This window comes from Silurus meridionalis, chromosome 2, assembly GCF_014805685.1.
Source record: "Silurus meridionalis isolate SWU-2019-XX chromosome 2, ASM1480568v1, whole genome shotgun sequence".
Lineage (NCBI taxonomy): Eukaryota > Metazoa > Chordata > Actinopteri > Siluriformes > Siluridae > Silurus > Silurus meridionalis.
Window position 1 is genome coordinate 6,047,520 of NC_060885.1, and position 14,057 is coordinate 6,061,576.

General features: G+C 41.1%; 1 protein-coding gene across 3 annotated transcripts in view; it reads left to right on the top strand.

Moving 5' to 3' along the window:
- The window catches only part of znf827 (zinc finger protein 827), a 123,023-nt gene that overhangs the window by 98,953 nt on the left and 10,013 nt on the right, over nucleotides 1-14,057 (top strand). For all 3 annotated transcript variants that reach the window (XM_046868990.1, XM_046868980.1, XM_046868994.1), the window contains 3 exons: nucleotides 4,902-5,039; nucleotides 6,960-7,131; nucleotides 11,005-11,171. In XM_046868990.1, coding sequence (XP_046724946.1) covers nucleotides 4,902-5,039; nucleotides 6,960-7,131; nucleotides 11,005-11,171 — 477 coding nt within the window. The remainder of the gene's footprint in view (nucleotides 1-4,901; nucleotides 5,040-6,959; nucleotides 7,132-11,004; nucleotides 11,172-14,057) is intronic.

Genomic DNA, 14,057 nt, shown 5'->3' on the forward strand with positions numbered 1-14,057 from the left:
TAATTGCTGAGCCACAAATACACCTGTTCTTGGAGGCAAGTCTGATTTAATCAAATAAAATGAAATACAATTAAATTCAATAAAACATTAATGGATGATCATATCCATACTTAAAAAAAAAAATAATTATAGATCACGTAAGGTGGACATCAGTCAGAGGAGCAACCAAAAAACCCAAAGCAACATGATGCCGCCACCACCATGCTTCAGCGGAAGAATAGTTCAGGCTGATGGGCATTGTTTTTTGGCAAACAATAGGATCTTCTTAGACAGTTTGGAGAGTCAGTCTTCCAGGAAATCGAGTTATGATGGTTCCCGATAGCGATGAGACAAAATTGTAGTTTCACATGGCAGGCAAATGTATCAGCGTATATATATGTGTTTGACAGCGTTGACAGAGCTCAGTTTTCAGAGCTCATTAGTTTTTTCTGTTTTTGGTCTTTCGAAGCCCAGTTTTAATTTTTGTCTCCCTCCTTTTTATCGGCGTTGCACTGAAACAGAGCACACTGATTAGTCTCATCAGCTACAGGTGTGCTTCTTACAGCTCGTTTCATCCCGCTCCGCCCTCTATTGGCGAACCGGCGCTCCTGCATTTTTTTCAATATAATTAGTTTAATTATTAAGTACAGAATACTATCCCATACTGATCAGCATTCTTTAATACTACTGGGTAGACTAGGCCATGTCTCGATCTTTTTAGGTTACAATGGGTCATCGGAATGCATGTCCATCGTAAGTTGGGAAACACCTGTATTTTCATAAAAAGCCCAGACATAAAATCTGCTTGTCCTGACTGCCTGAGGTACTACTTTATCTTATGTACGTACATATTTAAAATTAATTTTAAAACCAGAAAACCAGTATTTCGGTGTGTCACAAGGTCACGTACATTCAGCTTTTAGGGGCAAGTTGAACCCGAGTATTTTAATTTCCCCTCAATAAGACTACCCCAAATTCCCCCTGCACATATCCGCTTATTTGAGTTTTAAGAGCTGCTCTGGGCCGAGGTGCTCAGTCACGTGCTGGGTCGCGTACCGGTGAGATGTCCTTCAGGCTCGACGTCCAAGGCCAGTGCATCTGCTCTTTAATGGCCACCATTAAATATTCCCCAACATGCCAAAAAAGCTGCTACTCTGAGACGCCCTCTCTCTTTCTTCCCTTCCCCCCCTCTCCTCTCCTCCCCCTCATCCTCCTCCTCCGTAACCCCATCAATCCTGCCGCCTGCGCTATGCCGGACAGCCTCCGGAAAAATGGGCCTGTTTATGAGGAACCGCAAGTCCAAGGGGACACACACACATGCAGATGAAGCATGTACGCACAGGCAGAAAGCCATGCGTGAGTGTGTACCGAGCGGTCCCGAGGTCTGCACAGGAAGCTCGGAAGGCTGTAGATGTCATTTGCATGACCTCCAAACACCCACAAACACACGCTGGTATGTTCTGCAAAACTTCCAACTGGCTCAGGTTCGCGGCTCTGCTGTTTTACTCGTTCGTCTCGGGCTAATGTCATACCGATGTCACCATGCTGTGTTTACCGTGTGTGAGGCCTGCGCTGCATTAGCCAGCTAATGTGTGTGAATACGAGTCATGCATGCCCACTGCGCCACCTGGCCAATCCAAGGGGCTGCAATGTGCGATGACGGAATTTCTCTTCCAATTTATTTATTTATCCTCTGGTTTATTTATCTCTCTTCTACTCCTCCTCCTCCCTTCCTCCACTTCCTCTACGCACGAGAGGGGAGGCGTGGAGCTGCATTTTAATTTGACAGCAAGCCAAAGCACCTTCATCAGAAGGTTAATTCTGTCTGTCTCCTTGTGGAGTACTGTTCTCTCTCTCTCTCTCTCTCTCTCTCTCTCTCTCTCACTTTCTCTCCTTCGTTCTGTCTCAGGACTAGAAGATAGATAGAAGATGTGTTGTGCACCAGTCCGAGTGCATCTCCCAGAATTAAAGAGACCTAATCAGTGTTGGAGTGCCATTCAGTTGTTAAATTTAATTCAATAAATGTTTTGTAGAGCGCTTTTAACAGTCTACATTGTCTCAAAGCAGCTTTACAGAGAAAAAGAAATGATTAAGTGGTAAAAAGAGTGTATTGGTTTAGTGCCTATACGTTTGTTGCTTATGAGTTTATCACTAATAAGTGATCCAGTGGCATAGAAAAAACTACCTGAGATGGCTACCATGACCTAGACGCCTGGGTCAGAGCATCTCCAAAACTGCAGCTCTTGTAGGATGTTCCTGGTCTGCACTGGTCAGTATCTATCAAAAGTGCTTCAATGAAGGAACAGTGGTGAACCGGTGACAGTTTCGTGGGCTGCTGATGCTCATCGAACCATGTGGGAAGCGAAGGCTGGTCCGATTCAACAGACGAGCTCCTGTAGCTCAAATTGCTAAAGAAGTGAATGTTGCTGATGCTTAATGGGTCGGGACTGTTTTAGCAGAAAAATGGGGGACCAACACAATATTAGGCAGGTGGTCATAATGTCATGCCTGATCGGTGTAAATGCAGAACTGTCCAAACAACCTGTGGTCCTAAACTATTGTAGCAGACTGTTGATATGAATGACAGTCCTAATCCAAATAATCTCTTCTACAAACAGTACACTATATGAACATGGTTTGTGGACACCTTACCATAAAAGTGGTATGTGCTTTTTAAACATTCCACATTCCACATTTAGTCTTAATTTGCTGTGACAATTCTCTCCACTCTTCTGGGAAGATGTTCCACTAGATTTTGGAGTGAGCTTATGGAGATTTGTGATCATATACCCACAAGGGTGAGAGTAAAGTCAGGTACTAGTGTAGGTGAGGTGAGGATGCCTGGGGTGCAGTCAGCATTACAATTCATCCCAAAGGTTGTAAATAGTGTTGAGATTAGAGCTCTATAGCAGGAGATCTTCCACTCCAAACCATCTAAAGCGTATCTTTATTTGGCTGGCTTTGTGGACAGGGGCATCGTCATGCTGGAACAGGTTCGGGTCTCCTAGTTTATGTGATAGAATTGTGTGCTTCCAACTTTGTGGTAATTGTTTGGGGAAGAACCACATATGGCTGGAAAAGTCAGGAGAAGATGATAACTTGATTATAAATCAATCAAAAGTAGAAGGAATCTTTCTGTAATAAAGGAGCATATTGGAGGTATAAAATTCATCAGGGTGTGCTGATGTAACTTTGCTTTACACCACATCACATAGTCATTGATTATTTTTCCGTAACAGCACAAACCCCAAGTATTTTATTCCTTAAAAATAAAGCATCGATGTCTGTAGGCAAAAAAAAAAGGTTTTCCAGTTTAAAAAAAATGTGTGTAGAATATATTTTTCGTTCTTTTTTTTATATAATAGTTTGTTTATCCTCCAGTATTGTTAGTGGGTGTTTTTGACTCCTGCCAGCGTTCTCAGCTTTGTATTTTGTCTGTGATTGTGTGATCTGTACTGTCTACTTCAATTTCACCTTTGTTAAATCTTGCACATGTACGATACCTTTCAGCCTTCTGCGTTTTATCATCATCTAACACATTCTTCTCTGGAAATTCTTCTCACCTTGTTTTTTTTCCTGTAGTTAACAGTAACGATCAAACACTCCATTCCACTATTGTGCTATTCACATAGAAGTCTATTGAACTGCTTTTTAGTGGCTTCACACATTCCTTTCCTGATGAACCCAGTAATTTTATCATTTAGAAACCTATTATTGAGTGACTACAGTGAGACCCAAAGAAATCGAATGGAGTAACAATGATGAGGGATATTTTTTGGGGGGTAGTTGGTGCTTATAGTTTGCATTTAATACTGCTGTTTATTTCTTCTTCTTTCGGTTGCTTTTGTTAGGGGTCGCCACAGTGAATTGTCTGTCTCAATATCACTCTGTCTTTTTTTTTTTTAAATCAACCACCTGCATGTCTTCCTTCACCACATCCCTAAACCTCCTACTTGGTCTTCCTCTTTTCCTCCTACTTGGTGGCTCCATCCTCAGCATCCTCCTACCCCATGTCCCTCCTCTGCACATGTCCAAACTATCTCAATCTCCCACCTTAGCCATGTCCACACTAATAGTTTTTCATCTGAAAATGCTTTTTTTTTTATTATTTGGCCTTTCCCTTTTTTTTTATTAAGAAAAACATAGTTTTTGAAAATGCTCTCGCTACATTTTAAAACAGCGTTTTTGACGTCACAGTGTGGGCTGTGAAAATGCAGGCTTTAGAAAAACTGGACCAAAAAAAACAATTTTTTTAGTCATCTCCGTAATGTAAAAAAACACCAGGCAGAAATCACGCGGGTTGAAGCGTCTTACGTTTTGTTCATACGCAGTACAGGGACGTGAGCGTTTTCAGACGTTTTAACGATTTCTGGGATACGACAGAAAACTATAGTGTGGGCGCGAAGCATTTTTAGAAGAAAACACCGTTTTTCAAATAGATCCTGATTAGTGTAGACATAGCTCTTGTCTCTATAGCGTCCTACTGGCATACAGTTTCTTTAATAAACTTATTTCTAATCCTGTCATTCTCGTCACTCTTGATGAAAATTGCAGCGTCTTCAGCTCCGCCTCCCGTCTTTTTGTCAGTGAAACTGTCTCTAAACCATACAACATTGCAGGTCTCACCACCGTCATATAAACAAGAGTTGATTGAAATGCGAGGAACTTAAATACGTGCAATATGTGCACAGACTTCATTACAGACCTCACAGCAGGAAGACAAGGCCACTCTCACTTGCTCACAGATGCAGGTCTTTCTTGCACAAATTATTGCTTTTTATTCGAATGAATTGAATGAGGAGGTTATCTGGGTTAGTGCTCGAATTGATCATCAGTGTTGCTCATTTGAGAATATTTCTCGACCTGTAACAGGTGTGTATTTTTTTTTTACTGGAACGATCGTGTTTTTTTCCCCACCTCAGATTCAGAGAAACCGCTGTGCAAGACAGGAAACGGTCTGTCGCAGTGGAGACTCAACGAGCAGCTCTTCCCCTGTCCGGTGTGTGGTAAAGTGTTCGGTCGCCAGCAAACTCTCTCCAGACACCTTTCCTTACACACAGGTGAGATTCCAACACACACACACACACACACACACACACACACACATATACACACACCGATTCTCCAAAGATGATGATTGGAAAAACAATCACAACATCGTTCTCCAAATAGTCCAGCTGCAAGGATCCTGTGCCCATTGTAACCTCAGATTTCCGTTCTTGTGCGAGAGAAACCTGATCTTGTACCTGATGCTTTTCTGCTCACTCTGGTTATACAGAGTAGTTATTTGAGTTACTGTAGCCTTTGAATCAACTTCCTGTCAAAAACAATGGTTCTCCAAAGCTGGACAGATTTGGAGATTTGAAAAAACTATTACAGTATCTTTCTCCAAACCTTCTATAGTCCAGCTTCGTGGATACTGTGCCCACTGTAACCTCAGATCCATGTTATTGTGTGAGAGAAACCTAATCTTGTTCCATATAACTTGCTTTTCTGCTCACCATACTTGCACAGAGTAGTTATTCGAGTTACAGTAACCTTCCCGTCAACTTTCTGTCACACACGATGGTTCTCCAAAACTGAACAGTTGGAGATTTGGAAAAAACCAAAAAATCACAACATCTTTTCTCCAAGTCATCAGTAGTCCAGCTTTGTGGATCCTTTGTCCACTGTAACCTCAGATTTCTAGTCTTGTGCGAGAAAAACCTTATCCCAAACTTCTTTCTCCTCTGATCACTCACCATCATCATTTTTTTGTTGTTGCTGTTTTTCACACCATTATGTGCAAACATTTGTGTGTGTGTGTGTGTGTGTGTGTGTGTGTGTGTGTGTGTGGTTGTTTTCTTTTTTTGGTTTCAGCTGTTGCTGCAATAAAATACGAGAGCGATTCCTCTCTGTAATATCATTTGACATTCTATTAGAGTTCACAGTGAACACAAAAATCAGGCCGGAGGTAGACAATTATCCCAGGTATTATTCCATTCTGCCTCAATTACTGCAATTGTTCCAGTCGGTTCAGAAAACACACACATACATACACACATACACACTCCCACTTTGTTTAGAATCAATACAATAATTTTAGACCGTTATTATCACACTTTTCTCCTAAACAGATCATTAAAGCAAACAGTCCAATGTAGGAAATTAGCCAGTTATTTCCAGCTCAGTCTCGGCCAAGGCACGTGTGGTGTTTAACATTTGCTCTCACCATGGTCTCATGTAAGGGATTCTAATGGAATGTTATCGAGGCTGCGATCTTGACTAACTAAAATGTAGATTTATTGAAATTTTGAAGTGCAGGTTTGGTATCTTACACCTTGCTTTGACTTTAAAAGTGTTTGGAAATCTGTCTGAAGTCAGTATATTTACATGTATGGCATTGGGCAGACAGCCTTGTCCAAAGCGACTTACTCATTTATAAAACAAAGGAACTGGGCCTTGATCATGTAATAAAACATTACTCCAGTAAAAGCCTCCCTTTAATATTTCACTTGAGTAAAATACAAGTATTTGCCTTCAAATGTACTTTAGTATCCAAAGTATTATGATTTATCATGGCTATAATGTTTCTGTTATCATTTTGGCCACAAGATTCTTTGCTCAGTTTATGTGAAATGACTCTAATGTTACTTGTCACACACTTATCTATTAATAGAATGATATGAATGAGTCAAACACTGATTGATTTTCTATTAAAATAACCATAAGCCCAAAACCTTCTTTTCAAGTATCTCACGGGTGTTGTGGCGTGAGTTCGAGTCAGGAGATTCTTCCATCTTTTATTTCTCCTAAAATGTTCTGCCTGCTGTTAAACTAATGCGGAACTGTATGTTCGTGCTAAAAGATACCGCCAAGTGCCAATCAAAACAAGCATGTATATGTGTGTGTATATATATATATATATATATATATATATATATATATATATATATATATATATATATATATATATGCAATCTCTGTGTGTGTTTCCTCAGAGGACAGGAAATATAAGTGTCACCTGTGCCCATATGCGGCGAAGTGCCGTGCCAACCTGAACCAGCACCTCACCATCCACTCGGTCAAACTAGTGAGCACGGACACCGATCACCTCGTTAACTCAGTCACCAGCGAAGGAGGAGAACGCAAAAACTGCCCCTACTACTACAGGTACACACACACACACACACACACACACACACACACATACATATACACATCACATATGCACTCTTCTGAACATACAATATACTGACAAAAGTTTGTGGACACCTGAACATGTGATTGGAATGTGCTTTTTTGAACATCCCATTCCACATTAAGTCCACATTTGCTGTTATAATAACCTCCACTCTTCTGGGAAGATTTTCCACTGCATTTGTGGAGATTTGTGATCATTCAGCTGCAAGGGTGTTAGGTACTGATGTAGGTGAAGTGAGGTGGTCTGGGCTGCAGTCAGAGTTTCAATTTATTCCAAAGGTGTTTAATACGGGTTACAGCTCTATAGCAGGAGATCTTCCACTTCAACCCACGCGAAGCATATGTTCATGGAGCTGGCTTTGTGCACAGGGACATTGTCATGCTGGAACAGGTTCAAGTGAAGGGAGAATTTTATGCTACCGCATCCAAAGACGTCCTACCAATTGTGTGGATTCGAGAAGAATCACATATGGCTGGAAAACTCAGGTGTCGCAATACAATCCTAATTTTGCCAATGTAGTGTAGTTTGCTACCATGCATCCAGGCTTTTTAGATGTGAGGTGTTATTATTTAATTATATATAGGTTGAGATTCATTAGTGATCTCAGCAGGCATTGCTCCAGTGTGTCTCATCTCTGAAACCAAATGTGCTTTAAAAAAATGTCTTTGTCCCATAAAATCAAAACGTTTTGTGCCTTTTTGTATGAATTTATGAGCATGAAGCTAGTGTGCTCCAAAGCTATTAAATAATTCTAACTTAGAATATACTGTATACACTAACATTCATAATGCATTTGAGTGAAAGACAGGAGGTGGAGCTGGAGGTAGCAGAGCTGAAGATGTTGAGGTTTTCGTTGGGAGTGACGGCGATGAGCAGGATTAGAAATGAGTTTATTAGAGGGACAGGACATGTAGGACGTTTTGAAGACAAGGTGAGGGAGGTGATTGAGATGAGATGGTTTGGACATTTGCAGAGGAGGGACATGGGGTATATCAATAGGAGAATGCTGAGGATGGAGCCACCAGGAAGGAGGAAAAGAGGAAGGCCAAGGAGGAGGTTTATGGATGTGGTGAGGGAAGACATGCAGGTAGTTGGTGTGAAAAAGGCAGATGTAGAGGACAGGGGGGTATGGAGACGGATGATCCGCTGTGGTGACCCCTAATGGGAGAAGCCGAAAGAGAAAGAAGAAGACTAACACTCATAATGCATAAGCAATTTTGATTACCAGAATCCAATAATTCTGCAGATTTTCTTGCTAGAATCTTAAATTTCCACCTCTCAACATTATAAAAACCACCAGGCAAACTGAACCCTCAGTCTCGCATCCATACTACTGACTATCAGTGATGTGTCTTCATGAACGATTAGGTCATTTTGAACAGGTCTTTAATGTGACTTAGAAGAATTAGTCATCCCAATGAGTGATCCATTCATTTTTTTACTGGACACGCATGAGCAAAGTGTCGCAAAATCTCCGTAGGTTATGAACAGAAAACAGAATTGACTAGATCATCTCAAGAGTCCTCTTGTCCGAGTCGTTCGTTCTTTTGGCTTGTGACTTTATAGATGCTGCACAATGCAATAGATCAGGTTCTTATTGGTCCAAATATTGACATACTTTCATTATTGGAACTATAGTCAAAGTGCTTATTAAAAATGTAACATTTTATTGTGAATCTGAATCACTAAAACTAAAACACCAGGAAAAATTGTCATTCGGTGTCACCCAGATTTGTAAGCACCCTGGGACCCTATTCCCTTCCTCATACAATCTCAGGGAGTTTTTCCTTTCCACTGTCACCACTGGCTCACTCATAGCCAGTTATAGGCATTAACATATCCATCCATATTTTAGAACCTGTTAATCTCTGTAAAACTGATTTAGCACAATGTCATTGCTAAAAGAAATGTACTATAGAAATGAACTGAAAAGAAAAAGACTAGGCTAGGTAAGAATGATCTTGTGTACTGTTGTTGCTGATGTTTAGCTTCTATCTATCATGGACTATGCAGTATTGTGATGCATAAATGATTAATGTTTCTAACGCATCTTTAGGTGTAACGCAGCGAGTTTACTGAGCTGGTAAACAAAGCAAAGGAAATAAACAAGTGTAGCTGTTAAAAAAAATTAAAAAGCCATCAAGACATTGGCCTGTATTTCACATATTAGATGGAGTTGTGGCTTCAGACCTCTTGTAGAAAAAAAAAAAGACATGTTTAAAAATGTAAAACGGATTCATTGTGCTCGCAGCAGAATTATCGGACTGTACTATATTTATAACAGTGAGGTGTGTCGTACTGCCAAAGCTAACAGGACGTTTTACACATGAAATCCATTGACCAGGCCGCTGATTTGTCCACCCACGATAAGGCATTCCGATCGCACGTACCGTAGCTGCTTCGAAAGGATTCGGCCCGAATACCTACAATGCCACAATGATTAACCCCTTAATCTCAAACACTCAGGATTAGTTATTAACCTCAGTAAAACTATCAGAAAGGTGATGAGGTTCAAGGAAGTGGTTCATTCAACACGATACCAGATACCGTTCCATTCATCTGCAGGAAATGCTTATGAATACCTGGCCTCACGTCACAGGAGAAGTTCGGTTTGAGGATGGATTTGCAAGATTTCAAGGGTGGAAACTAGGGGTGTCTCCCGATTTAAAGTCACAATGTACAGAACATCGCACAAATATATAGAAGAAAATGTATACAAAACATTCAATAAAACTAGTCAAATCATATTTAATCGGCTATATTGCCTCGAAGTACAGCGCAACATTGATGCAACATTAACCACAAAAAAAAATTTATTCGCAGAATTAAATTACAACAGAATATACCTTTAGAGAATCTTCCAGTTATGGTTATATTTAAATAGAACTATGATATTTAAGATTTTTATCAATCCGACAAACAATATTTAATTCCCTGCTGTCAAGATGCCGGTCATGGATCATAGAAAAGTAAATCTGTCACAGGGGTGTTTGCATTTGTTTACACATTTATAGGCATAAAATCTGCTTTCTTTTCACGTTTTTCTTTACAGAATTATTATAATAGGCTGTATATTAACTTATTGGGAGAAAACCACTAGATCTTATGGAAATCAGACATTTAGCACCCCCATATCACTAAAATGGCATGATCCTCATTTCATTCCAACACCTCTGCCCGTTCCTTTTCCATCACCATGCTGTGCTTTCAGAGCCTGAGATTGGTGGTTTGATTTACCCATGTCTTGTTAAAAAACATTTCTCCCAGCTGGTAATGAAATGCATGGCATTCTAAGTGTGTGTATTTAAATAAGAAACCGAGGAAATTTCGCAACGATAATCTGAGTCTCGATCCCAAATAACAGCTCTCGCCTGGTGAATAGAGAAGCGCTGATCAAATATTGAGGATGAGCTTCAGCTTCGATTTGCGCATAACATCTCATTCAATTCACCGCTGTATTATATTAATGCATGCTGAGAACGATGTTTACTCTCTTTTTTTTGTGCGTGTGTGTGTGTGGGAGAGCCGAGCACTTCTAGAACAGTATGCATGGGATGAAGTAGTCGTCAGATGTTTTGTGTCTCTCTCAGTTCTAACTCGCTGTCCGTGATCAAATCGCAGACGTGGTAAAGCACGTGAGAAGAATTGCACCAGTTAGCGCTATTAGTCTCGACACTTTTTGAAGCCACCTCAAAGTTGCATAGACGTCGGCATGTAAAACGCCTAGTGATACCCTTAACACCAACATTTTGCCGTTCTACAGGTCGCACACACAGTTTCTCTCTCTCTCTCTCAATCCTTCTGTCTCTTTCTTTCTCGTTTCGCTTTCTCTCTCTCTCTAGCTGTCGAGTGTGTGGTTTCCAGACGGAGCTGAACGCCCAGTTTGTGAGCCACATGTCGCTGCACGTGGACAAGGAGCAGTGGATGTTCTCTCTGTGCTGTAACTCGTGCGAGTACGTGGGGGTGGACGAGGCCGAGATGAAGGCTCATATCACCGCTGAACACTCAGGTCAGACCCTTCTTCGCCACACCGCACTAGACACACTCGTCCTCGTGGAGAGAAACTGTTACTGCACAGAGTAGCCAGAGAAACACTTTCTACAGTTTTTTGGACATTTTTCAGGAAGGAATAGTAAAAGTCAGTATGCTTGGGTTAATTAGTGGATAATAACACCTAAAAGTCTATTATAAATCGTGTGGTGGTGAGAAGGAAACTCCCGAAGTAGGCGAAATCGAGTCGCTTTGGGACAATCGTGTTTATTTCCTTTGGAAATTTGGACATGAGTCTCTTTTAATAATACAGGATTTGTAGTACAGGTGTCTCAGAAGGAACAGAGATATTAAATACTTCACACTTAAGTAAAAATCATGTTCAGACTTTAATAGATTTAACTAAGTCATGGGTTGAAATCCCCACATGCAAAGTCGTAGCAGAGTGGTTAAGGCTCTGGGTTACTGATTGGAAGGTCGGGGGTTCAAGTTCCAGTATCGCCAAGCTGCCTCTCTTGGGTCCTTCTGCAAGGCCCTCAACCCGCTGTGCTTCAGGAGTGCCGTATCATGGCTGACCCTACACTCTGACCCCAGGTATTGAACAAGCTGGGATATGCAAAGAAAAGAATTTCAATGTGCTGTGATGTATATGTGACAAATAAAGGCTATTCTTCTTCTCCATGTTGCCACTGCTGGGCCTTTGAGGAAGGCTCTTCATCAATTGCTCAGCTGAGATGACTGTATAAGACTGTAGAAAGAACATTACTTATAATCTTACACATCAGTAGTCATGTTAGTTCTCACTCTCCAGTGTTCTGTATTGTTGAAAGATTTATGATCACACTCTTGATGTCACCCAAATGAGGATGGGTTCCCCTTTTAAGTCTGGTTCCTCTCAACGTTTCTTCCTCATAACCTCTAAGGGAGTTTTTCCTTGCCACAGTGGCCATGGTTGCTCATCAGGTATAAATGCACACCGTTCACCTTGACTGTTGATTTCTGTAAACCTGCTTTGAGACAATGTCTGTTGTGAAAAACGCTATAGAAAAAACTTGACTTGACTTGAGATACCACCACCATAGACATCCTATACCATTGAGTTTGGTGAAACGGTTTGGGGAAGATCCACATATGGCTTTAAAGGTCAGGTGTCCCAATACTTTTGTTGATATAGTGTCAATATTATATATGCCCGAAATTGGCTCTGGGTAATTGACAAGTGTGAGAGCAACAAATATAATAAAAAAATAGTTAAAATAAAAGAAGAATCTCTAATTCTTACTCAGTGCAATTACACCATTTGACTGACTTGCTTATCCAGAGTGGCTTATAACTGAGCAGTTAAAGCGGTAAGGGCCTTGCACAAGGGCCCAGCAATGGCTGATTAGCGGCCCCAGGATTTGAACTCACGACCTATGGTTGTCTTAACCACTGGGTTACCACTTGCCCCTTATTAAACGTTACCCCATTAAAAGGTTATTGTCTGAGCTAAACATTAGGAGGTGGTATCGAAATGTTACGAGACTAGTTCTGTTTACAAGAAAGTACTTTGTCTACGTTTCACACGATCACCAACACAGCGCTCCCAGCATTCCTGCCACTTCTGCAATGTGTACTGGAAGTCTTCTTTTCGAGGTGTGTCAACATCTGCGAATCGCACCAGATCTCCGCAATGGTGTCAAATATGGCGACATTTGATCTGGATCTTCATCTTCGGGAAGACGGCAAATCGGGTCCGCAGGAGCCAAATCTAAAAATTGATTGAATGATTTTGAAATTTTCAAGGGTTGAGCTTATTGAAGGTCTTCCTGATCTCTCTTCGTCTTCCAGAGATGTTCTTCCACCCTTGAAACGTGCATGAATCGAAACACCTCGAACGGCTTGTTGCAGCATCGGCGCATGTCAAACGCACTTCATTTCAAACGTCTCTGTGGCAGATTTGCCCATTTTCACACAGAATTTTACGTTTGCTCTTTATTCTAACATGCTGTCCGTGATGAAATCGCAGACGTGGTAATGCTCAGAATAGCACCAGTTAGCACCGAATCTTTTCTATATCACCTCGAATATATCACTAGACCTTCACAAATGTTCCTTGAATACTACTTTTGAAGAATATCAGTGTTTTTAGAAATCTCTGCCAGCCTTGTGGTCTCAAAGTGGTCAAATGGTCTTAAAAAAAAAAACACACCAGCTGTACTTTGGCGTCCGAATCTGTGAAATGCGATTACTCCATTTGTGAGCGTTTAATGATTTTTAACGATGTGAACATTCAGACATTGTGAAGTTTATTAGAAGACTATATGGGAAAAGACGTAGGTCCTGAATGTGAGAAACTCTATACATTAGGACAAAACTATCTGAAGCATGAACTAACTGATTCTTTACTGCAAACGCTACGTTTTTATTTTTATTTGCTTATAAAATCGTAAATAGTCAGAATTTAGATCGACCTGTACAAGAGCCCGATGAAACACCGGTATAAATGTAATAGTTACTGGAAGCAGATCCATCAGCCATTTCTGTCCCCTTGCAAACAGAACAGTGTAACAAACAGCCAGTGCACGGTGCTTTGTTAACCTTCCATAGACTTTTTGGTCCAAATCTGAAGGTCGATAGTTGTTTTTAACAAAAGAGCCGATGGGTTTATCGCTGAGGTGCGCTGGCCTGCTGTTACAAGAGTTTATGTCTGAGGGTGGCCCGGTGTTGTGCGCGCAACCGAGTGTGTGTTTATCTAGAAGACCTGGCGTTATCGGACACAGGAGGTTGAGAAATCAATAGCCTGAACGGTCCCCATGCAGCCACCCACGGCCAGGGCTCCGACTCTCTCACACCCGCTGCTGGCATTTAAAGTGTGCCAGAGTGGCCGTGTCCACCGGGCAGGGTGACAGAGAAAGGCCAGCTC